The 25,381-nt window shown below is 42.6% G+C and overlaps 1 protein-coding gene and 1 long non-coding RNA gene across 7 annotated transcripts in view; one reads left to right on the forward strand and one right to left on the reverse strand.

Annotated features, from left to right (window-relative positions):
- The window catches only part of NAB1 (NGFI-A binding protein 1), a 55,344-nt gene extending 53,605 nt beyond the window's left edge, over positions 1–1,739 (reverse strand). The window contains exon 1 of one of the 2 annotated variants that reach the window (XM_061608205.1): positions 1,522–1,739. Coding sequence is in view for 1 of the 2 variants with exons in the window: in XM_061608204.1 (XP_061464188.1) it covers positions 705–1,022 (318 nt within the window). In the remaining variant the exon portion in view is untranslated. Of the gene's footprint in view, positions 1–704; positions 1,252–1,521 lie in introns of those variants that run through there. The other variant, XM_061608204.1, reaches the window with a different exon arrangement.
- On the forward strand, positions 1,239–22,839 carry LOC133376314 (uncharacterized). Of its 5 annotated transcripts, XR_009760446.1 has the most exons (6): positions 1,239–1,362; positions 4,188–4,299; positions 10,640–10,689; positions 16,839–17,036; positions 21,696–21,798; positions 22,000–22,839. It is a non-coding gene; the product is annotated as an uncharacterized LOC133376314 (long non-coding RNA). The 5 variants fall into 5 exon arrangements; XR_009760445.1 differs by lacking the exon at positions 10,640–10,689; XR_009760448.1 differs by lacking the exons at positions 1,239–1,362; positions 10,640–10,689 and adding an exon at positions 1,369–1,980.
- The last annotated feature ends 2,542 nt before the right edge of the window (positions 22,840–25,381 follow it).

Here is a 25,381-nt window from a genome sequence, read left to right on the forward strand (position 1 = left end):
ACAGCGTTTGAGCACCAGTGAAGCTAAAGAACTTGCAATAGAAGCTATATACCTATCTTGCACTCTTTAAAATATTTACTAACTGCTTCAGTATGCAAAAAGCTTATCCCACTCCTCCAACTCACACGTAAATTTTTAACATGCGATTTACTCCTCGATGAGTTAGAACTATGTAGGCAAGAGTTAACTATATAACTAAAGCAACTACAGAATGTTACATTATATGCATGTCTTCAGTTCAAAATCCCGAACACAGTTTATTCCAGTCTATAGAAAGGCTTTTGTTAAAAGAAGGGGCGAGAGAGGAGCTGAGCTACTATTCTCAAACGGCTTACTCGCAGCAATTTCATGCGGATCACTTTATAGGATTATTCTCAGAAAGTAAACACGTACAGTACATTCCGCTGAAATATTTTAAAGATAACCACCACCACTGGGGACAGGTCACAGACACCAACATTTGCAGCCCGATTCCATACGTGCTTACTCGGAGATAACCTTATTTCGCGTAAGCAAAAGAAGCTTGCAGAAGAGGCGGACGCCCGAGCCGCCAAAGGATGCCAGTGCTCGTACACATTCTCCCCGCCCTTCTCCACGGTCCCATACCTGTGCGCTTTCAGCGCCGAGCAGCCTACGTACAAAGCGACAGCAACAACTTTGGACCTATCTACGCGCGATCACCGGCCACGAGGGTCCCTACTTACTTCTCTGCAGGACGCTGTTCCTGCAGGGGAGGCGGCTTCTATTGCTGATTGCCCTGGTCCTTCCTGAGCCGGATAGGGATGTTGTCCAGAACTTATGGCCAGTGTCCCCCTCGCCCGCGGCCAGCCTTCTCCCTTCCCATCGGTAGGCGAGCTGGCTTCCGCCCCCCTGGCTCCGGTCTGCCCAGCAGCCCCCGAACCCGGGACAAGCGGCAGCGGCGGCTGTTGCAGGGCTGCAGGTAGGGACCGGCGGCGGCGGTAGAAGCAGCAGCCTCCTCCTCCTCCACCGCCGCCTCCTTCCCTTCTCCTCTGCCCGCACATCCACGGCCCCCTCCCGCGCCGTCACATGAGGAGATTCCGCTCTCGCTCCCTCCTGCACCGCGATCCTGCTCCTCCCTCCCACACACGGCCGCGTGACGCAGATCCTGGCGTGGGCAGCGCAAGGGCGGGGGTGGCGGCTACCGCCTGGAATAGAGCACAGCGGCATGAATGGGAGTGCCCGGCAGCGGCCCAACTCGAGAAAAGGGATGGGGATGCGGGGCGGGGGAAGGGAGAAGGAAAGAAGAGCGCGCGCAGAGCTGGTGCTGCTGGAGCTGAAAAGGGAAAGAGGAGGAGCCTCTGCACTGTCTCCCCCACCCCTTTTTTCTTCTTTGCTTCTCGGGTAACAAACCACGCCAAGGCCCACTTTACTTCTGAATAGTGTCACCAAAGCCGCTTTGGGGGAAAGGCTGTTGGAATGACTCCAAGCCACCCTCCCCTCCCGGGACGCAGAATGGTATTCGAACTGATTTTAATGCATTTCTATCGGCCCGAATTGTACCTTTTGCGAGCTTCGGAGGCCATTCTGCGTCCCACACTCCTACAGATTTTCTGGGCGGACTTCATTGAGGTTTATTCGGGACTTAACAAAGTGAGTTGTCGGTCGCCGCTTCCTTGTTCTGTCGTTTCTCTGCTTAAGGCTGCAAGTCTATGCCCACTTAACTGGGAGCAATTTCTATTCAGCTCCGCAGGGCTTACTTCTGAGCAGACCTGTACAGGGCTGTGCTATTAAGTCTTTTCCTCCGTGCCCCGCCCCCTTGAACGCTTTCGTACAGTTCAGACTTCAGAGGTGTGCGGAAAGCATGCGGAACTGCGCTCAGTGGGACTTACTCCCAAGTAAGCCTAAAACTCTTCCATAGTTGTACAGTACCAAAACCGACGTCCAACACAGCAGGCATCTCCTGGACATCATTTCCACCACTGTGTTAACTCTGGAAGCAACTTCGGAATCACTATTGTGGTTTGTAGGGATGTGCTAATTGCCCTCCCACCCCTCCTTTTCTGTTGTTTGGTTTGGAATTGAGATGTGGATTGTTTTATATCTTACTGTTATGGTTTTAATGTGTTAACCATCTTGAATTTCCTTTTAAAATTAGGCACGATATAAGGTTTAAAATAAATAAATAGTGGAAGACCATTCTTTTATTAAACCACCAGTTAACTTGAACGCTTCTGCGTATGGGTTACACTCATTCTTGTCTTTCATTATTTTTCTAGTCCCAGTTTGCCCTTTTCCTAGTGTCACTTCCCTCCTCGTCTCCCTTCTAATTTTACCTCTTTCAGTATTCCACTCTCTAAAATTTTCCCTCTTCAATTAAACTCTTTAGAGGAGAGACTGAAGCATAATCAGGTAGAAAATGCATCGGTCTTTCACCTCTTGCGCGACTCCAAGGTGGACGGCACAAAACCTTTCTTTCGCCTCCTCTCCAGGGGGAGTTGTCCCGCCCACCAAATCTAAGCTTTCTGCAGAGGCTCTTCCTTCTGAGCCTTATATCTCCATATTTGTGAGTTTTTAGTAGTTCTATTTCTCTTTGTGTGGATGTATGGTTCTGATTCCCAGAGGTGCAATCGGTCAGGGTAGCCGGGATCGTAGACCCGTTACTTTTTTGGGAGCAGGGTTCCAGCCAGGTCCCTGCGTATCAGCATGAAAAAGGAATGTGTTAGCCACTGAAAAGAGACCTTGCCCTTTCATGCTGATTGGAGGCAATCAGCGTGAAAGGAGGTGTGTCAGCCATTGAGAAGACTCTTCTCAGTAGCTAACCCACAGCCTCCCGTCATGCTGATCTTGCTCCTAGGGGCCTCTGTTGTCGTGGAGTGTGGACTTGCAATATGACAGCGAGAACAAGGAGAGAAGGGACAGTAGGAAAAGGAGCGTGGCTGTGACGGGCGTAGTGTGACTATGATGAAGGGATCCTACACTTCTGAATTTGACACTACTGGTGGTTCCCTGGGTGCCAGCCTGCGTTCCTTTCAGTTACTTAGTGAATAGCATTTTTTTTCCTTTCACTGCGTCCTGTTCATGTTCCTTAGGGCAGGGTTTGTTGGCCGCTGGCTGATTTCAGCGGTTCTGTTGTTTGAGGGAGTGCGACTTGTGCTGAGACGGCTGGTGGCTCGGCGGTTTCTGCTTCCCGCTTATTGCATGTCTGCCATTTGTCGTACCAGTGGTTGCAGCGACTTGGACATTGTGCCGTTGTGACCACCTTCTCTTCTGTTGCTCCATTTCCTCCCTTTCAGAGGGGATACGGAGCGGCGGTTTCCTCAGAGGCGGCACTTCTATTTTATCCGCTTGCGGCTGCCGCCGTTTGCTCCTTTCGGCTGCGTGCGCAGTGATTCCCTTGCCCCTTCGACTTATTGACCTTCTCCGACCGCTATCGATATCAACAATTGATGGAGGGGGGGTTCCCGCTGCCACTCTGTCTGCGGCTAGGATTGCGTGGCGTGCCATTGCGCGCCATCTGTGTTTTCCCGCCGTTAGGAGCAGAAGAGGGCCTGCGTACTGGCTTCCTCCATTGGTTCCATGGCTTCTTCCTGCACACACAGCCAGGATGCTCTTTTTGGTGGGGAGGTTTCTCCAGTGCTGATGACACACATTTTCATCTTGCAAGGAGGCTTAATGAGCAAGTCCTATGCATGTCTACTCAGAAGCAAGGCATATTCATTTTAATGGGATTCACTCGCAAGTAAGTGTGCATACGATGACAACCTTACTATTTCATTGCTGTAAAATGCCGACATTGAAAACTGAAAGAATAAAAAAAAATTGCTTCTTAGGCAGAAAAACAATACCCACGCTGCCACCTCATTTGTCACTGGCTGATTCTGCTTTATTGCTTTTATGAGTAAAAATGACAACTCTGGTCTTAGCAGGAACATCTGGCTTGCTGTCTTAACCATCATACACTTTTGACTATTTGTGTGGTCACAGAAGATGTAGACTTGCTGATTGTGATGTTATTTGCCACTAAGAGCCATTGTTTATTTTTATAATTGTTGGATTTGTGGGGAGGGGTTCTTTAAATATTGAATAAAACTGTGGGGAGGGTTTTTTCTTTGTATATTGAATAATATTAAAAAACTTTTTAAAAAGAAGAGCAACTGACCCCTGTATTGTGTTCTAAGGATGCTTGACCTTTCCCCAGATTTATTTTTTTGTACCTTTGATTTCAGGCAAGGTGACACTAGGAAGGGGAAGGCAGAGAGGTGGTTGTGACAGACATTCACAGAAGTTGATAGAAAAAGAGAAAAAAGCAAGAAAGTGGGAGAAGACTCAGCTCTCTAGGTAAGGAGAACCTTAATTACGTTGGTAAGCAAGTAAGGTATATTCATTTTAAAGGGATTTACTTGCAAGTAAGTGTCCATATGATGGCAACCTTACTGTTTCATTGTTGGTTTGAAATAAAAATGAGTGTTTTTATCTAGTTGGCTTTTAAAAGAATTGTCAAATGACAAGACATTGCAAACTGCCACCAATCTGGATGGCTTTAAAAAAGGATTAGACAAATTCATGGAGAATAAGTCTGTCAATGGCTAATACCAGTTGCTGGAAACCACAGGAGGGGAGAATGCTCTTGTGCTCAAATCCTACTTGCAGGTTTCTCACAGGCATCTAGCAGATGTAGGGCTAGATGGGCCACTGGCTTGATCCAGCAGCTGTTCTTATGTTCTTAACAGGTAGATAGCTGGTGATAAAAAAAACTGTGAAAGAATATGAGGCAAGAGATCAAGTGACAGAGAAGGGGCAAAGAAGATGACAAGAGAAAGTGGAAGGTGAGAGGATTGTGGACAAGAGAAAAAGTGGCAGCAGAGAAAGGAATAACTAAAACACTTCAAGGTGGAGGCAAGGAGAAGGTGGAAAGTGAGATGAGAGAAAAAGGCAAGGCTGGTGACTGAAGACAGAAAGTGCAAGAAAGTAGGGTGAAAAAAAGGCACCAGGAGGTGACCGAGACAGTTACAGAAAGTGAGAAGACAGACAGAAGATGAGGCAGAGTTGAATCCTGTTGGATGCCATAGATGCATTTTTTGTAAGAAAGCACAAACACCTTCTTGCTTAACATCAAGCACAGGCTTCACTGAAGAGGAAAAAAAACCAAAAGCAAAGAAAGGACACAACTGCTAAAAAGGTTCAAAAGTTTGACCAACAGTTCATAAAATATGGGTTCATTTGTATTGAAAAAAATAGCATACCAATACCTCTGTGTGTGATATGTGGTGAGATGCTAGCAAATGAAAGTTTGAAGCCATGAAAGTTGTTGAGGCATTTAGCAACAGAACATGCCAGTTTAAAAAACAACACTTGGTTTATTTCAAAAAATGCACAACCAGCTTTTGGAGATCAAGAAAACTCAGTAGAAAATTACTGAAAGTCTAATTTCTTGACTCATTCCACATTGCAAAAGCAAAAAGAGACTATACAATTATAGAAAAACTTTATATTGCCAGCTGCCATTGATACTGGCACTGAAATGCTTGGTGAGGCAGCAGCTACAAAGCCGAAAAGTTTATCTTTATCAGACACCACTGTTGCCAAAAAGTCTTTCTGACAATTTAAAAATGCATAGTTCAGCATATAAAACAAAGCAAGCATTTTGCAATACATTTAGATGAGCCAACAGATGTGTCCAAGCATGTTGTTCTTCTTGCATATGTGAGATATGTATGGGAAGAAGAAATTGCAGAAGAAATGTCATTCAGTAAAGAACTAACAACCGCAGCAGTTTTCAAAGCTTTGGACAGCTTCATGGTAGAAAATGAAATAATGTGAGCAACCGTGTTGATCTAACAATGGATGATGCAGCATCTATGATGGGAAGAGAAAATGGGCTGATCCATCTTGTTTCCAAAGTTGTTCCAAATGCAATTTGTATTCATTGCTTTCTCCACAGAGGAGCACTAGCCTCCAAATATATGAGTTAAGTCCTACATTCAGTTCTACAAACCAGTGTGAAAACTGTTGACTTCATAAAAGCTAGGGCTCTTAATTTGAGATGCTTTGAGGTTCTCTTTATAGATATGGGTTCTGAACACAAAACTCTATTGTTGCACACAGGGGTGAGATGGAAAAGTGCTCACAAAGCTGTTTGAACGTTGACATGAAGTTTTGGAATTCCTGAGATATAAATCATCAACATAAGCAGCATCATTTGACAATTCATTGTGGCTTTTAAGGTTGGCATACCTTGCAGATGTATTCAGCTGCTTGAATTAATTTTTAAATGCAGGAAAGAAATTTTACAATGTTTGATTCTGTCAAAAAATAGAGAGAGAAAACACAATTTCCCCAAGCAGCAAAAGAACCAGGCTTATTCCATTGTTCATGTAAATTAATATACTTGCATGCACAAACCATATTATTCCAGCTCATCTCAATGCAAGCCAAAACACTGCTGTTCAATCATAATGAATCTCAGTCCTAAGAAGTTTGTTCAGAAATAAGTCCAAGTTCAATGGAGTTTGCTCTCAGATAAGCGTGTATAGGATTGTAGCTGTACTTGCACAGAATGACTTCTACTCTAGTCCTAAACTCAATTATTTAGTACTGTAGTAAGCTGAATTTAAATCAGTGGATCTTCCAGGTATGAGTTGACTCCTTAACTAGTTTACAGCGACAGGATGTTTTGAAGGTAAGAACCTACTTTGTCAGATGCCTGAAATAAGCAGAGGAGGTGATGTGTACATTTTTGTATAAACTTTAAAATCCACAGTTGGGCAATGCCATTATTAGGAGCAACCTAAATTAAGCATAAAGCATGGGACAGATCTGGGTAACAGGCAGCCTTTATGCTTTCAAAAATGGCAGGCAGCCATTGCTTCTTTGTTCCAGAATCCTAGACTTGTAACCTGATATCTGTAGTATCCAGCAGAGACTTATTTAGCCTGCAGTCTCCATCTTGGAATTGAATATAAATGCAAAAGCTTGCTACTATTTAGTGATGTTTCTGTTGATCCTAATAAAGGTATTGCTTAACTGTGGATTTTGGAGTTTTTGTCCTGCACTGAGCAGGAGCTTGGGCTTGATGGCCTACCCTCAAGGTCCCTTTCCAACTCTTATGATTCAATTGTCTACTCTGAATGGCAGCAGTTTCCTAGGATCTTAGGCAGATAGAGGTGCTTCCCAGTACTATTCTGCGAGATCCTTTTCACTAGAGATGCTGGGAAACTGATTGGGATCTCCTGCACTTGCAAGGCCCCCACCCCCAATTTAAGAATGTACCTATGCAGAATACACACTACTTTTACTAGTTATATATACTAACATAGACAATCTGGGTATCTTTCAAAAATTAGAGCCAATGTTTTTATTTATTAAACATTTATATACTGTACCTCTTCATTGTAAGAATGCCCATAAGCAGTTTACAAGAAACATGTTGGTTATAGAGGTGTATTTTGTATAAATCAATATACAAACTAAAAAATATAATATAAAAATTAAATTATTAAAAATAAAATAAAACATTAAATAACCAACAAACCATCTAATCCTTTTGTATTTTAAAAATAAAATAACCAACAAAAATCAACAAAAAGATCTCACTTTCACCCTCACTAGTCTCACTCAGGCACCTATAAAACCCACATTTTGATAGAGAGATACAGTTGTCATTATGTTCCCTTTTCATTTCAAAACTGGTCTCTTCCCTTTCCTCCACTCTTGCAGACCCCTACCTTTGTCTGTCCAAGAATCCAGTGAAAGTAGGCTCTTTCTTTAAAAAGCTTGTTGTGTATTAAGCCAGAAAGAACAAAACTGCGCATTGAGAAATATCATATGGTAGAGTCCTTCTTTCTTGGACTGTACCACTTCAGACTCTTAAGTGGGGAGATTACCTTTGAATGTTCTCCCACACCAGATGATCCCTGTCTGTGGAAAGCTGGCATGACAAAAATAAGGTTTCTAGCTTTTTTTATGGGTTTGGAGTGCAGATTCTTATGAAATTATTGCAGATAGATGCTGCAACAATTCTTCTGCCCAAGAGGATAGAAATAGTTAAAAAATAATAATGGAAACACCATCTGTCCAGGCAATTTACACTGCGGGCTAAATATAATTTCAAATCAGCTCTGGGTATATCTGTATATATCTTGTTACTATAATGAACAAATTCATAATTAAGATATTTAAAGGGATATGTCTTACTGGGAAAAGAAGAGTTTTAGTGTTTTGAAGAATTTTATCATAGGAGAAACTATTGTATCATTTGAACAAGTGGTACAGAATACCGCTCCTCTGTCCAAAACTAAAAGTCTTCTGCGCAGGAACACAAATCTGGGAGGAATGGGCATAAGGTATACAAGGCCCTCTGCATAGCTCCATCCCCATCTTTGTGTGGTTCAGCCTAACAGACAGGAGCCTATTTCACTCTCCTTATTGATGCGAATGAAGCTGCAGTGAGTTATTCTTTCTAATTCACCTTGCGGAGTGGCACTGTTTCATGTAGCAGCTTCTGTGGGGCTTTTAGGATGGGACTATTAGTAGCGAGATCTAAGCTCAATACGTCCCTGGGGCCCTTCAGTTTGGGGATCTGGGGATTGTAGAAGGGAAGATTCACATCAGGGTATGCAGGTCTAAAACTGACCAGTGAGGGCATGGTTCGGTGGTAGAGTTATACTTTTGCTGCGATATAAATCTGTGTCCAGTGAGGGCCCTGAAGGAGGAGTCTGTTAGGGTTAGAGGGGAGCCCCCTGGGAAACCTTTTATTCATACGAATGGTTCCTCCCTTAGTAGGTTCCAATTCTGGACAGTAACGAGAGGCCTTGTGTGCCTTGGGCATCAGTACTTCCAGTTTCTGCACTCATTCATGCAGAATTGGAGCAGCAACTACACCGGCTCACATGGGAATGCCACAGGAGGGCATTCAACTTATTGGCAGGTGGAAGTCTGCAACTTATAAGGCTTATGTGAGGCCATTTAAACAGAAGATGGCAAGTCTGTAAATGCTCCAGGATAACTGATGTTGTCAATTTTTGCACAGGTGGCTGGGATGGAGGGGCATGCATCAGAGACCTCATTGCAGGCCACAGTGTGGTGTTTTGAGTCAGCCACAGAGCAATGTGTTCTAGCATGGGGACACAGGTGGGCCTTAGTGAGAGGGCCACTGTTCAGTGGCTGGGCAGACAGAGTTTGACATGGGACAAGCTCTTGCCTACCATCTTCTAACAGGGTAGCTGCATGTGCTTGTGATTCACACTGGTGGCAATGACCTTGGCCTGTTGAAAGGGAAGGCTTTAATACTGCAGGCTTTGCAAGACTTGGAACTGGTTAAACAGATAGCCCGGGGTGGTCATTCTGTGGTCAAACATTCTGCACAAGAGGTGTTGGAGGATATTGGAAAACCCCAAAGCTTTGAATAAAGCAGGTAAAAAGGTCAGCAGGGAAATGGGAATAGCATTACAGCAGAATTGGGATGGGATAATCAAGTCACCCCAATACAGTACAAAGTAGAGAGGAGTTTATAGGCCAAATGATGTTCATCTCTCAGATATTGGGAATAACATTTTCCTTGTTGGTTTGCATAGGGAAGCTCTGCTAATAGAGCAGTGAGGGAAGAAGGACTAAGTGGAGACAGGTGTGTGTGGGAAAAGGAGGAGGTGGATAGGAATTGTGAGTACCTTGAGGCACTTTTAGATGAATAATGAGTCCAGAGAATTACTGTCAGGACTCTGAGGTCTTGGGAGTGAGGTATGTGTCACTGTTGGGGTTAACTTGTGTCACTTACTTGGAGAATACCTCCCACCTTACCCTAAGGGGTGTGGCAGGGAGAAACAAGCTGGCCTTAAGCCCAGCTTGACTTCCCTGCAGGGTAGCTTCACCCAGTAAGGACAAGCTTAGGAACCTGATTGAGAATTATAGTTTTCCCGCACATTGTCTCACTTCCCTATGCAGCCTTAGTTTGTATGTCACAACATTTGAGTTGTGGCCTTAGTTTAATTCCTTAACTGAAATAAATCTATCTCTTTATTTCAATTCCTGTCGCAAAATCCCTGTAGTATTAGATGTTGATGATTTATTTCTCCCCCCCCCCAAATTAGTCATGCCATTATTGGAAAAATGGCCCAGTTAGAGAGCACAAGTGGAGAATTTATTCTTCTACCAGTGTAAAGCACTAGCAGGTAAGACAAATGGAATACTCTTGATTATTAAATCTGATGGTATCCTGACTTTTCAGAAAAAATGAGAAAGACGTTAACCCAGAACATGACTACCAAAGTCTGGCAGTGGTTATGAAGTTTATGGAGGGGGGGAAACTGATTGTGATAAATTTAAAATAGAACTTTTAAAAGACATTACATCAATTGTACCTAACTCCCTGACATTAAAATTGGCTTATGACTTTTGTCTCATGCTCATTGCTGGTAATAAAGGCCAAGTACACGGCTATTTTGCAAATGTGAGAAAATTGGAAGTTTTGGGTGCTTTTTAGGATATTGAACAAATTGCAGGGTATAAACATCCGATGGATCCTTTCAAGTTTTCAAAAAAAAAAAACTTCAAAGGCAGTGTGGACAAGAACAATGCAGAAATGATAAATTATCTTCTTTCTTCTGTGAAAATAAAGCTTCACATTGAAAAAGAAATATGCTTTGCCCCCCAACTGATTGGTGTGGTTTTTTTTATATGGCAGAGATAATGAAGCTTAGTTCTTATCCAAGAGCAACTGAAAATGATAAAATGGTAAGAAAATAAAAAGAATGCTCCCTGTCATCATTGGAGTGATAAATTCCTTGATGATGTACGCTCCTTTTCTCTGTTTCTATTAACCTTAGTGTATTAACCTATGAATTAGTTTTCTTTGAATGAATGGAATGTGTATGTGTTTTGCATCATATTTCTATATTGTAATTAATGAAAACGAAAAGGGAAAAAATACAATGGAAACCAATTTACTGGCTTTTTTTGATATGCCTGTAACTACATTTTTTTTTAAAAAAAACAGAAAATTACAATCAATATGCTCCAGGGTAGGACTATATGTTTTAGAGATGCCAGGAGTATCCAGTGCTTCTCTGTACACGCTGCATAGGGGAGTACCTTGTTTCCCTGACTTCTGTGGGGACAAGGCCACCTAGGGGCAAAGGGCAGCTTCTGGTCTATTTGTAACAATGTTCCCAAGTGCAATGTTTTATTTTTCTCATGAGAGCAGGAATTCTCATGAGAGTCGAAAAATTAAGGGGCATCTTCAGATGGTGGGAGGACTAAATCTTGATTACTGATCCCAGTTCACTGGGTGGAACATAGGACGCTGCCTTATACTGAGTCAGACCATTGGTCCAGCTTAGTATCGTTTACACTGACTGGCAACGGCTCTCCAGGGTTTCAGGCAGGAGCCCTTCCCAGCCCTACCTAGAGATACTGGAGATTGAACCTGGGAACTTCTGCATGCAAAGCAGCTGCTCTGTCTAGGGCCAGCGCCAGGCATACCAGGGCCCTTAGGCACCAGCCTGCCCTGGCGCACGCACACATCACCTACCTCTCTCTAAAGGGCGCCTCCTTAGGGTGGGCAGGTAGCGCTCCCGAGATGTGCAACACGGATCACGGGAGGAGCTCCCAGGCACACACCCCTCAACTGCCACTCAGGCCCGCGACGGCCGCCTGCAACACTCCCCGCCTACCTGTCCCTTGAGGTAAATGCTGGTCGCCACGGCCAGCATCAGGCCGGGGCCTGTTGTGCTGCGCAAGCTTGCCATCAACCAAGATGGTGACCGAGGTTTCCCTAAGGGCCTGATGCCTCTGCCACCATCTTGGTTGCTGGTTTGCATGCATACTACGTGCACGTGCCCCCATGCCTGCCATCAAGCAAGATGGTGGTAGGAGCATCAGCCCCTTAAAGAAGCCTCTGCCGCCATATTGGTTGATGGCAGCCCTGCGCGTGCAGCAGCAGAAGACAGGTAGTTAGAGCGAGCAAGTGGGCAGGCAGCCTGGCAGATCCCTCTCTGCAATCCACTGCAGGGAGCCTGCCGCGGATTGCAGAAGGGGAGCTCTACTTTCCTGCCCTAATGAGGGGCCCTTCAGGGGGGCCTGTGGGCCGTGGGGTCCTTGGCCAGGGCCTGACCTGGCCGCCCTTTGGCGCCAGCCCTGGCTCTGTCACTGAGTTACAGCTCTTCTGTAGGCTCAGGTGTTCCCAACAGCAATGCAGTTTTTAGTATCGTTACAGTACTTTGTTTCATAGAATTTAATGAGAACCAATCCTTCCCATAATGTTGTATAAAACACTTCCAGGATAAAATCTTTAGCATCCACCAGGACTTAGACTCCAGTGTTATAGCAGGTGAATCAAGCGGGGTATCCAGAGCACAGCCTTGTCCCGATTTCTTGGATGAGTTTCAGTTGGTACAGCTTGAGGACGTTGACAAGGTGCTTGGACAGGTTCGTGCAACCACTTCTGTGCTGGATCCTTGCCGTTCTTGGCTAATAAAAGCTAGCAGGGATGGAACAGCCGGCTGGGCCAGGGAAGTGATTAATGCGTCTCTGCAAGAGGGGGTGGTCCCCGGCTGCCTGATAGAGGCGGTAGTGGGACCACTCCTGAAGAGACCCTCCCTGGAACCAGAAAGTCTTAATAACTATAGGCCAGTAGCAAATGTTCCATTCCTGGGCAAGGTCCTTGAACGATTGGTTGCGGGCCAGCTCTAGACACTCTTGGATGAGACCAATTATCTGGATCCATTTCAGTCGGGTTTCAGGCCTGGTTTTGGCACAGAAACAGCCTTGGTCGCCCTGTATGATGACCTCTGTCGGGAGAGAGACAGGGGGAGTGCGACTCTGTTGATTCTCCTTGATCTCTCAGCGGCTTTCGATACCATTGACCATGGTATCCTTCTGGGAAGACTAGCTGAGTTGGGAGTGGGAGGTACTGCATGACAGTGATTCCACTCCTACTTGGTGGGTCGGCTCCAGAAGGTGGTGCTTGGGGAACATTGCTCAGGAAATAGTTGGAGGGAGGTGCCCAGAATGACAAAACAATACAATAAAAAGTCACAATTTTATTCCGTTTTTATAAATAAAAAATGTATAAAAAGCCCAATGCGTTTCAGCTAATCACATATAGCCTTCATCAGGGGATGCTTGTTTAAATTCTTCCTTCAAAGTGATGATGTTATTGATATTATTCAAAAGATTACAAATTGTCAGTAACACGTTTGTCAGGCAGAATCTGGTTGGGTGCAGTCATCCGGAGCTTTGGAGTGCGTTGCCATCAGTATGCTGATGACACGCAGCTCTGTTTCTCCTTTTCATCTTCAGGTGAGGCTGTCAATGTGCTGAACTGGTACCTGGCTGCGACAATGGACTGGATGAGGGCTAATAAACTGAGGCTCAATCCAGACAAGACTGAGATGCTGCTAGTGGGTGGTTCTTCTGACCAGATGGTGGATGTCCAACTTGTCCTGGATGGGGTTGCACTCCCCCTGAAGGAGCAGGTTCGTAGCTTGGGGGTTCTCCTAGAACCATCCCTGTCACTTGAGGCTCATGTAGCCTTGGTGCCACAGAGTGCCTTCTACCAACTTTGGTTGGTGACCCAGCTACACCCCTATCTAGACAGGGATAACATAGCTTCAGTTGTCCATGCTCTGCTAACCTCCAAGCTAGATTACTGCAATGCGCTGTATGTGGGGCTGCCTTTGAGAACAGTTCGGAAACTGCAGCTAGTGCAAAATGCAGCAGCCAGATTGGTAACAGGGACCAGGCGGTTCGAACATATAAAACCGATTCTGGCCCGCTTGCATTGGCTGCCTGTATATTTCCGAGCTCGATTCAAGGTGCTGGTTTTAACCTATAAAGCCTTACATGGCTTAGGACCACAATACCTGATGGAATGCCTCTCCTGACGTGAACCCACCCGTACACTACGCTCAACATCCAAGGCCCTCGTCCGGGTGCCTCCTCCAAGGGAAGCTGGGAGTCTGGCAACAAGGGAGAGGCCCTTCTCAGTGGTGGCCCCCAAATTATGGAATTTAACTTGCTTGACGAGTTGCTCCTGGCGCCAACATCGTTATCTTTTTTGGCGCCAGGTCAAGACTTTCCTCTTCCAGGCATTTTAGCATGTGTTTTTAAATTGCTTTTTAAAGATGTATTTTTAAATTTGTAATAATGTTTTTAATTGTTGTAAACCGCTCAGAGAGCTTCGGCTATGGGGCAGTATACAAATACAATAAATAAATAAAATAAAATAAGAGTCAATGGTTCTCTATGCAGTGGGGTTAGTCTTTAAGCTGGAATAAATTTGAAATTTTCTTTGTATCCAGTTGCCAGAAAAATCAATGGGTGAATCTCAAAAAAGGTTGCTGAATAAAATGGTATACTTTAATTGTATTTGTTTTTATTTTACTAAATATTAACTAAAATAGTTTAGTCTTAAGAACTCTTCAGTTTGCAGTTACGCCTAACAAAGTTTCAAGAGTAACCACTCTTCATCAGAGGCAATTCTCTCTTCTTTGTCTCCGGAATAAAAGGAGTTCCTATGTTTGTTTTTTGGGGGAGATCAAGTGCTGTCCTCATTCAAAAGACAAATAAAGGGCTGCTGCCTCTGATGGAGTGTTGTTACATGCCATTTGTGTTAGATGCAACAACTATAAATTGGAATGCTTTTAAGAATGAAATTCACCATTCTTCCACACCTTTTGAGGTTCACCTTCTTGGTTTTTGGAATGGAGGTGGTACTACTCTACCATATTAGTGACTCCGTCGCCTGGCTTTGTTGTGTGTAGTTGCCATGAATGCCATATACAACTAAAATGGCTATTTTCCCCCAGTAGAGGCTCAGGCTTTTCTGTTACTTTTCACCTTGACTCACGAGAGCTAGCACCGCAGTGTACACAGCTGTTTGCATACATACTTTTGGGATTGTTGCCATGGCACCTTTGTGGCAAATTTTGTCGGAACACTTCCAAATCCAGATCCTTGGAGTGCCAATAAGATATACAACATTCTTCACCTACATTTTGCACACTATATAGATGGTTAAGAATATTGGCAGTGTAGATCATTTGCTTAGCTTTGAGATCAACAAACAGGAGGTATAGTTTAGAGATTTCTGTTAACAGTCCAACAAATCACTGCTGCAGATCATCAGTTGCCAATTCTCGCATGCCTCCCTTCAGAAAAAAAAAATCAAAACATTTTATACATACTTACCTATTGCCTTCTTGATTCCAGAGGACAGGAAAATTAAAACAGGCAAGATGATATAATTAAACCGATAGCTGGCAATAAAAGGAGCACAAAGCACTTCAGCGGGTAGAATATAGTAGAAGCCAGTTCCCAGGATGTTTTAATGCAACTGTGTGAATATAGTTGTTGTTCTGTTAGTCCCAGAGAATAAGAAATGTAGGTAAGACAACATATGCCATTGAACCCATTTTTATCAATGAAGAGCTAGTATTACAAATAGCATGGTGGTTTACATTTTAAAAAGTTGGCATCATTGCTATGGCACCTGCGGCTTCTGAGACACACAGCTATTCATTAGCTGTTGGTTACCTGTTAACAGTTCTGCCTTTCTGTTTGGAGATTTGATATGGACTATGGGAATATACAGTTTTTCAGACTTGTTTCCAGGGTACCAAGGGAGTAGCCTTGAAGTGTAAGCAGCATTTTCCCTGTAACACTCTCTAGTTCTCATGAGAAAATGTAATGTGCTACCCTACAAAGCCACAGAAATGTTCACAAGACTGCCTTCTCTCCTCCCACTCCTTTTTTTCATATAGCTTCAGGCAGGTCAGTAATGATAATTAAAGCTGTAAAATATCAATATAGTCTGTAGACCTTTCGTCCCCAATATATACAACATGTAGTACCCAAGGAATGATAAAAATATTGTGAGGATGCTTGTTACGGAGATGGTTTGCTGGGTGCTTTTCAGTTTCAGTTTTTATATCCTTACCCTCTTTGCTGGCTGCCCCTATCCAGCAAAGAGAATAGGGATGTAAAAATTAAGACTGAAAAGCACCCAGGCAAAAACCTCTTAGTAAGATGGTTCCTCAAGCTACTTTTATCATTTATCAGACAGCTGCAATTGTTTTCCAAAGAGTGAATTTTACAACCCTGAATCTGGGCAAGTCCCAAGTTTGGTGATTCCATGTTTACATTGCTAAGACTAAGACAGGTGCCCATGGGTTTTTGGCTTCCCAGGAAGTTGTCTAGTTTTTCCTTATGGTTGGACCAGCCCCCTGATCGTAATAAATCTTAACTGAAATTTAAAAGAGATAAGGATATAGAAGCCATATGTAAGTATAATTTTCTTATCTATTTTCAATTTCAAGTATATTTATTAGGGTGCATGCTGGTTAGGATGCATATCTAATACTTTCAAGGCAATTCAGACAGATTATGCACTGCCAGCAATGGGGATATATATGTACAAGTACTTATAAATGCAAGGATGGAGAATCTTTGGCCCTCCAGATGTTTCTGAACTACAGTTCCCATCAGCCCTAGCAAGCACGGCCACTGATAATGGGAGTTACAGGTTAGAAACAGCTGGAGGGCCAAAGGTTCCCCACATCTGTATTAGTGGAATGCCATCAATGCAAATTAAAGCCTAATGAGGATGACAACAAAATATTGCAATGTATCCTTGTTTCCTAAGAGGAGAGCTCCTCTTTACTATAAATTGGAAGGGGACAATTAACTTTACTCCCATTTGTTCCAGTTTTCCACTTTTCTGACACTCAACATTCCATGGCTCCTGGAAGCCACTGAGCATGCTCAGTCCACTCCTCATTAGGCTATTGCTGTTGTTTTGGAGATGGGTCTTCTCTGGGATTTTTTTTTTTTTTTGCACATTTTGAGAACTAAAAGAAAATAATAGATTTTTCTAATTTCCCTAGTTTATCTACACTCTATTTCCGAACCCGGTCAGCCTGTGTGCAGTTAACCAAGGATTCAAAGAATCAGGCAACAACTGAAGAAGATTTCTAATGACTGTCAGGACTCCCCAACCTTGAAGAAAAATAACATGGGACATTAAAACAGCATTTGCCAAAAACGGATGGTCCCCGAGAGATTCATGCACCACTAGGCTGGGGGTATGGAGATATCTTGGATCAATGTTTGGCAAATGATGCTTAGCCAAATAATTTGCTGTGGATAGATTTGGTTTAGGGAAGCACAGACACACTGAGTACTTCCACTGAACTCAGATCAGTTCCCAAGATGGGCTGGGAGGGGGGCAGAGGTTGGCCTAGTTTCATCAAGGCACGCTATGTTCAGCTGCCCTTGATCCTAAAACCCAGGATGCGAGCTTCCTTCCCCATCACCATACCACCCATGCATCCCAATGAGTGAGGAAGGGTGAGGGAAAGCAACTCTCATACACTCTGCCTCATCTAGAAGATTTGGGAGAATTAAAGGAACCGGAGAAAAATAATGAGAAAGAAACCTCACAGTCACAGAGAGTGGTACAAAGGGAACGTGTCTTCTTGCCTCTCTAACTCTGCCCTTCCACTCTACCCTACTTGTTCCAGTTACTATACTTGAGAAGCTACTGCATATTTTTGACACTCTTTGATTGGGAGAGAGTAGGGGAGGTGAAAGGGATCAATGGAGTATATAGGGATGGTGGCATGAGTATGGAGAAAGGACTTTGGACTGTGCTGTGAAACATATCTCACACTCCCAAAGCCAGCCCTACCATTAGGTACAGTGAGGCAGATACCTTAGCAGATATCGGAGAAGAAATGGTGGCAAGTGTTGGAGGACGCAGCCAGTGAATGCCACACAACCAGCTGTGCAGCACTCCCTAAGCTAGCCTACTGCCCTCCAGTGTGGTAAAAAATGCTGTCCCATCACCAGTGTTGAAGTGAGTTTAAACTGACCAGTCTAGTCAGCTTCTGGATGTGAAATGGGCAGGGAGATCCCTTTGTCTGCCTTCAGATAGCAAAATGTCTCAGCCTAGCCCTGTGGACTCGCATGGTCATCCTGTCTACTGATTGATGGAACCCCTAGAAAGATTAGTTTCTTGAGCATTAGAAAAAGCCTTTGCTCCACAGTTTCAGTTTTTTCTTCCCACGCAATTGTGCTTTGTTTTTGCAAACTGGAGGCCTAAAATTATGACACACAACTAAATTCTAATCTGCAGGACAAGTCTTAGAGTCATCATCAGTGGAATGACTGTTGCCCTGCAGAAATTGAGATCTTTGTGGTTATGGAAATGTCTCCCATGGTCTAAAGGAGTTTTGTACTCATAACTCAATGACAAAAATGAAATCCTAACAATATTAGAAAAACAAAAACTATCTTACAAAAAAAAGCTCATGCAGAAATTCTGAGGGTGCAGCCAATTGCAGGTTACAGAGCTACAATATTTCCTAGGCTCCCTTTGGTGGCTTGTCTGGAAAAAGAATACATTTAAATATTTTGCTGCTGGTGCATTTTGTGCCCATGGCATTCCTCTAGCTATAGTCTCCCATCCTATTCCAATCAAAGCAGACATCCTACATGAAAAATAAACCCCAGAATCAATGCTAGATACACATTTTTAATTTAATCAAATTATGTTTTTATTATCTTGTTTTAATTCACAAATATTTTAATTTTTTAATCCTTTTTTTTAATGCCTCGAACAATTGATATTGGAAACGTAGTACAGATTTTTTTTTAAAAAATAGACAATTCATTCCCCACTATTTTTTCCCTTCTAGCCCGTTAGTTCCAAAATCCCACAGAAATCATCTTCCTCTCCTGCCTTGACAACAATCAGGAAAAAAAAAGTGGTGGCTGTAGGAAACCATAGTTGTTTGTTTATATAGTGTGTTTAATGTGAGATAATGGGGAAGCTGCATAAGAACTGTTCATCATGTACACTCAGCAGTCCCAATAGAAGATTTTGCACATTCACCAGTGAATGTGTATATAGTCAGAATATCTGACTGTCAAAAAGCTATTTTACACTCTTGAGTATTGATATCCTCCACTTGGAGGTTATGCACATTCAGTGTTCAATGTGTGCAATACATAAACACAACTTGGAAGTTCCACATATTGTTTAGATTATGTACCTAATGCCCTGCTCATCCCCCTAATATGTTCATTCATTCACCCAGTGAATGCACATGATGGCTGGTTTTTATGCATATTCTACATTCAACTTGCCTTAATCTAAATATATACGTTTGACCGTTGTTTTACAAAATAAACTTTTAAAAATATGTCCCTAAAATCCACAGAACGGTGCACAAAGAGCAGGAAGTATGAGTGAACAGCAATTGGGCAAAGCACTGTAAGATAAAATATAAGAAAAAATGAAAATGAAGTGGCAATTCTGACTTATGGCGACCCTACGAATAGGGTTTTCATGGTACGTGGTATTCAGAGGGGGTTTACCATTGCCTTCCTCTGAGGCTGAGAGGCAGTGACTGGCCCAAGGCCACACAGTGAGCTTCATGGCTCTGTGGGGATTTGAACCCTGTCGTAGTCCAACACTCTAACCACTGCGCCGCAGTGGCTCTCCAAATATAAGAAAGCAACTCTTAACAATGGCTGTGGGAAAGAAAAACTTTACATGTATTCAGGTTTCAAAGGAACACATCCCTTTGACAGATAATCCAGAAACGGAATAACTAAATCTACCTAATAAACACTCATCATTACACTCATATTCAGGCTCATCACTGAATGTCCTCCATAAAAAGCTGAAAAGCAGCATTTGCTCTCCCTCTGCCACTTATGATCATTATCTGGCTTCTAATTTTTGAAATGGAGTCATAGACATAGTGTATTACTGGTACACAGATGGGAGGGGGGTCCTAGCAGCAGTTGGAGGCGATGGGTGAAAAATGTTGAGTGATCTAGGTTTTACCTGTGAGATAGTGGCTTTCCTGAACTGGAGAGCTGTCACTGAGCTTGCAAAAAACATCATCTGCAGAGGGGCAGCTGGTTTGCATGGGAATGCCATGGGAAATGTGTGTGCCTGGTTTTATGTACAAGGATAGTTCTCTTGCACCTCAACAGGGCTTAAATTTTGCTAGGAAATTGTTTTCTGCACCAAGAATGAGTCATTGTGAAGTACTGTAATAATAAAAGTTCCTTTGAGTACAAGCAGAGTACCTTTCCCTTTCTACAGCCTGCCCTCCCAGGCTGTATAGAGAGATTTTCAAGCGATATTTAGATTTGATTTTAATAATCTTGAGTTATATTTAACTAAGTTCTACTCAGAGAAGATCCATTGAAATGAATGATCCTGTCATCCTTATTAACGTCTACTCTGAGTCTACTCTGAGTAGGACCAGCATGGAATACCCATTATCATCATCTGTTATTATTATTGTATTAATACATTTGTTGCAAGCACTTAAATGCAGAATATAACATGAAAAGCAGAAGAATACAAAATTATTTTAATAGTAAAGTGAACAGAAAGACAATAATCAGGTCATTCTAGTAGAATGAAACATATACAAGCACTTGTTAAATATGCAGAACACTTGAGGCAGAGGAAAAAAACACTTCATTTATTAAGCAGATGTAGTTCAAGAAAAGTAATAATCAAGATCATCTGACCGCTTATCAGTTAGATAAATAACAAACTAAAAGTGGATAAAATGAATATTTCAAAAGATGCTGCAACGCACTTTGGCTCCTTGGGACCCTAAGTGAGCAGTGTGGAGGGGTCACTGACCTGCATGCATGGTAGGTGTTTGCAAGGAAGTAATAGAGAAGAAAGAAATGGTGCCACCTGAGCTTTGCCAGTGCTCATGCCTTCGTCTCTTCACAGGGCCTGAATGCGAGACTGAATGTTCGAATATAGCCCTTCCCCTTGGGGCTGCAGCTACACATATGGGCAGAGCTTGGAAAAGTTACTTTTTTGAACTACAACTCCCATCAGCCCCAGCCAGCATGGCCACTGGATGGGGCTGATGGGAGTTGTAGTTCAAAAAAGTAACTTTTCCAAGCTCTGCATATGGGCAATGTTCCTGCAATGCAAAAGTGCTCATGGCAGTGTATTTTCCCGTCCACACCCTGGTGCAATTGATATATAGCAAGAGTGAGAAACCTGTGGCCTTCCAGATGTTGTTGGACTACAACTCCCATTAGTCCGGACTATTGGCTAGGGTTGATGGGAGTTGGAGTTCAACTACATCTGGAGCGATGATAGCTTAAGGGATGCGAAATGTTAGAGATGGAATAAAAACAGAATTTTGCACATCGTTGAAAGGGGTTATTGTTGCAGAATAGGTTCTCTGTCTTATTCCAAGGAAGACAGAAGTGGCTATAAGATTTAAACTGGGAGGCCCATCTGCACTGTACATTTAAAGTAGTATACCATTTTAAAACAGTCATGGCTTACCCCAAAGAATCCTGGAAGCTGTAGTTTTTTAGGAGACCCCTATTCCCCTAACAGAATTACAATTCCCAGAGTTCCCTGGGAAGAGGGATTGACTTTTTAAAAATAACTCTGAGAATTGTGGCTCTGTTAGGGGATTAGAGGTGTCCTAACAACACTAAAGCCCTTAGTGCCCAGGATTGTTTGATGGAAGCCATGACTGTTTAAAATGAGATGACACTGCTTTAAAGGTATAGTGCAGATGGAGCCAGAATTTTTACTTAACATTGGCCATTACTGCGTACAACAGAAAGCAAGGAAGACTGGGAAAGATAAACTAAAATTACAATTCAGGAAGGCTACTTAACTTCCTGGGACTAAATTGTACCAGACATATATTCATGTTCTGTATCCTTTTCCTTAGGAGAGAATTTCTGCAACACCAAAACTACCAGTGTACGTTTCTCATTGTTTTGTGACTGACAACCACTGACTTAAAAAAATAATGTTGTGAACTTCCAGTTGAGGTAACTTTTCCACCTCCTTCCAAGTAGAAATTAAGTCTTATAGGAACTTATCCAGCTAGCTTATTGACTGCAAGTCACTTTAGGTTCACTTTTGTGAAGAAAAGTGATTAACAAATTAAATAAATAAATACAGTAACCCTTTAGTGCTTTTTTCCTGTCAGTATAGTGGATATTAATTAAAGACATTGTTTATTCCAACAGGGTTGTCTAAAACCAAGGCCTACAGGATGGACATTATCAAGGTTAGAAAAATGTACAACATGGTGCATAATATCATTAGGAACAGAAACAATTTTATTTAATTATGGTAGTAAAACTATAATTTCATATATATGTTGATAACAGCAAAAATATACTAAATGGAAATCTGCTAATCTTTTATTGTTGTGTTCCAAATATTTTACTGTTATATTTTTGTCCTGCCTTGTGCCTTGAGGTCCGTTGAGGAGATGTGAGATATGAATGGATTGATTAATTAATTATCTGATGCCCCTTAGAGAATGGTTTAATAAACGGTGGCATGGCAGCAAGTTGGGGCACTTCCAGACTTGGCAATATTTTGGGGTGGGATTCAATCCCACACCAGCAAATTCAGGTTGCACAATTATAGTTGATTAAGAAGACTTGCAAATCAAACTAGCTTGTTTGTGACAAGGCAAGTGATGGAAAATGCACTGGAACGTGTGGGATAACACTTACTTTGTCACAATGTCCATCTAACCTTGCTGCAAACAAATCAGAATGAATGCTCATTAAAAAGCCAATGCCATCTAATCTCCCTGCAAACAAATCAGGATAAATGCTCATCCAATAGATTTTTCTGGACGCACCCTTAGTTAACAAACTAGAAACAAAATAGGCAGGATCTGTTTTTTAAAGGCAATGTTTATTCTGTTTGGGGGCCCTTTGTGAGAATACTGATGAGTCATAAGTTAAACAAAATACAGATATATGAGCTTTAATTCATATTCTGATACATCTGAATTCCTCTTCTCTTATACTGGTTTCATTTGAGTTTTCTTTCTATTGTGGGGGAGCGGGGGAGGACTTTAAATTATAAAGCATTGGCACACTAAACGTGGCTGCACAGCAATGCTTGATGTATTTATCTGTAAACTGAAAATAATAAAATAATTTGTTTAAAAGAATGGCAGTATGTAGCAATTTTAGCACATGATATTGCTGTGGTTTGCTTGAATATTTTATGTAAAGTGTTATTTGAAATCATTGTTACCTTGAGGCAAGGGTGGGCTAAACATAAAAAGAGAATAACTAGTGACACGTTTCCAGTGTTGTCGCTGCACACAAGAGCCTTGAAATTAAAGGAAAAATTGACAGCAAGTAGTTATCTGAAAGACAGAGCAGGCAAGAAAGATCCAGAGGCAGTACCAAGGCTGCCAACACAACAGCTGGTGTAGCTCCCTGCGGAGGAGATTCTTGAAGCACACGTCTCCCACGTCTTGCTCCTTGGTGTCTTTGACAGCCACCAGAAGAGGAGGAGGAGGAAGATGAAGAGGAAGATATGGCACTAAACAAGTATATGGTGCTTCACCCCCTCAGTACAGTCTGTTTAGTTTTGCGGGCTAGATAAGGTCACAGCACAAAGAATTATTACCTAAAAAATGTATGTTTAACCATATTTCCCAAAGATCTTACTGATGCCTGTGAAGAAAACATTCCAAACTGTTTGCTTTTTAATACTGAAGGCTGATGATACTTTACATATTAGACAGCCACGAGCGTTGCTGTATGCTATAGCCAGCATGGATTTTTCACATTCCATGATGTTAAATTGAAAATACCTCCCATAACATTCTGCTGCTTCCCATAAGCTCATTTCAAAACAAAAACTTAGAAAACATATAGTCCTGAACCCAGAAACTCTTTTTAACAACCCTCTAATTTTTCGTGATGATGCACAAAACACACAGAATCCAGAGATCAAAGTCTGAAACAATAAAATAATCCAGACCCCTGTTGGACTTTTTTCTGTCGGTGGTCTCATAATCTGTTGAAATTAATTAAAAATCAGCCATGTTCACAGAGAACCTGTAATTCTATAACTGATCTTGCCCCATACTCTGACCTTCATCTTCTGCCCTTTAAAAGTTAGAAAAAATGCATTGCTGATTTTTAATTAATTTAACAATATTAACATTGAAGTCTCTGATAGCGCAGGCAAATCACCCTTCAGGTGAGACCAATGGTCCATTTGGCTTGGCTAATCAGGGGGCCTCACCCTCTCCAGATATTCATTCCACTTTAAACTGTCATGGCTTCCCCCAGAGAATCCTGGGAAGTGCAGTTTGTGAAGGGTGCTGAATGTTCTTAGGATACTCCTATTACACTGACAGAGCTCCAGTGGCCAGAGTGGATTAACAGCCCCTCTTCCCAGAGAATTCTGGTGATTGAAGCTCTGTGTGGGGAATAGGGCATCTCCTAACAACTCTCAGCATCCATCATAAACTACACTTCCCAGGATTCCTTGGGGGAAGCCATGACTGTTTAAAGTTGAATAAATGTCTGGTATGAATGTGGCCAAGGACAGCTTTGGTTTAAATTTGGTTGGGAAACTACATGTGTGTCCTGTAGAATAAAAAGGTGGGGGAACACCCCCCCCCAAAATAATACTGTTAACAGTGTTTTCTTTTTGGAAAGGAAAGGGGCTTTCTCTATATTATTATTATTATTTGATTTATATCCTGCCCTTCCTCCCAGCAGGAGCCCAGACCTAGTGCACCTCCACCTCCATATCTACCCCTGCCCTTCCCCCCCTCGTTCCTCCCCTAGATCAGTTTCACTTATTCTAAGCATGATTGCACTGGAGTATATCCCACTGAACTCAATAAGCATGCAAATAATCAAACCTCTCCCCTCCCTCCTCCTTCCCCTCTTCCCTCCTCCCTTTCTTCCTCTTCCCATTCCCCTCTCCCCTCTTCTTCTTCCCCATAGTCAGTTTCACTTATCCTAAGCATGATTGTGCAGGAGGAAATCCCACTGAACTCAATAAGCATGCAAATGATCAAACCTGCCCTCCCCCTCATGCCTGCTCCCTTTCTCCTCCCCTCCCTCCTCTTTCCCTCCCCCTGCGGGTCCTCCTCCTCCCCTCCCTTCTCCCCGGTGGTCAGTTTCACCTATCCTAAGCTTGACTGCAGGGGAGTAAATCCCATTGATTTCAATGAGCATGCAAATGATCAATCCATTCTCAGCAAACTTTCACAGGATCCTATTTCTTACCTCCTGAATTAAAAAGCAAAGAAATTCACTGCGCTAATATGCAAAAAAAACTTTGTGGTTTAAGAATGTATGCATAGCTGAAAGATATTTCTATCACACTTTAAAAACCAGGGAAATTGGGCAGCTATAGTGAATGCACCATGGGAGCAGGAGACCTAACCTCCTCCTGAGATATTGTACTGCCCTACAGATTTGTCAAAATGCAAACACAATCTGGGTTTGTCTTTAACAGTCCAATCCACTTTCTGTGTAGCTTAGAAGAATTTGGTGACATATACCTCTGAGCATATGGTGAGTATTTCCCTCCAGGGAAGTGTTTTTAAATTGTTGTAACCTGTCCTGAGAG

The sequence above is a fragment of the Rhineura floridana genome, chromosome 2 (assembly GCF_030035675.1).
Source record: "Rhineura floridana isolate rRhiFlo1 chromosome 2, rRhiFlo1.hap2, whole genome shotgun sequence".
NCBI classification, from domain to species: domain Eukaryota; kingdom Metazoa; phylum Chordata; class Lepidosauria; order Squamata; family Rhineuridae; genus Rhineura; species Rhineura floridana.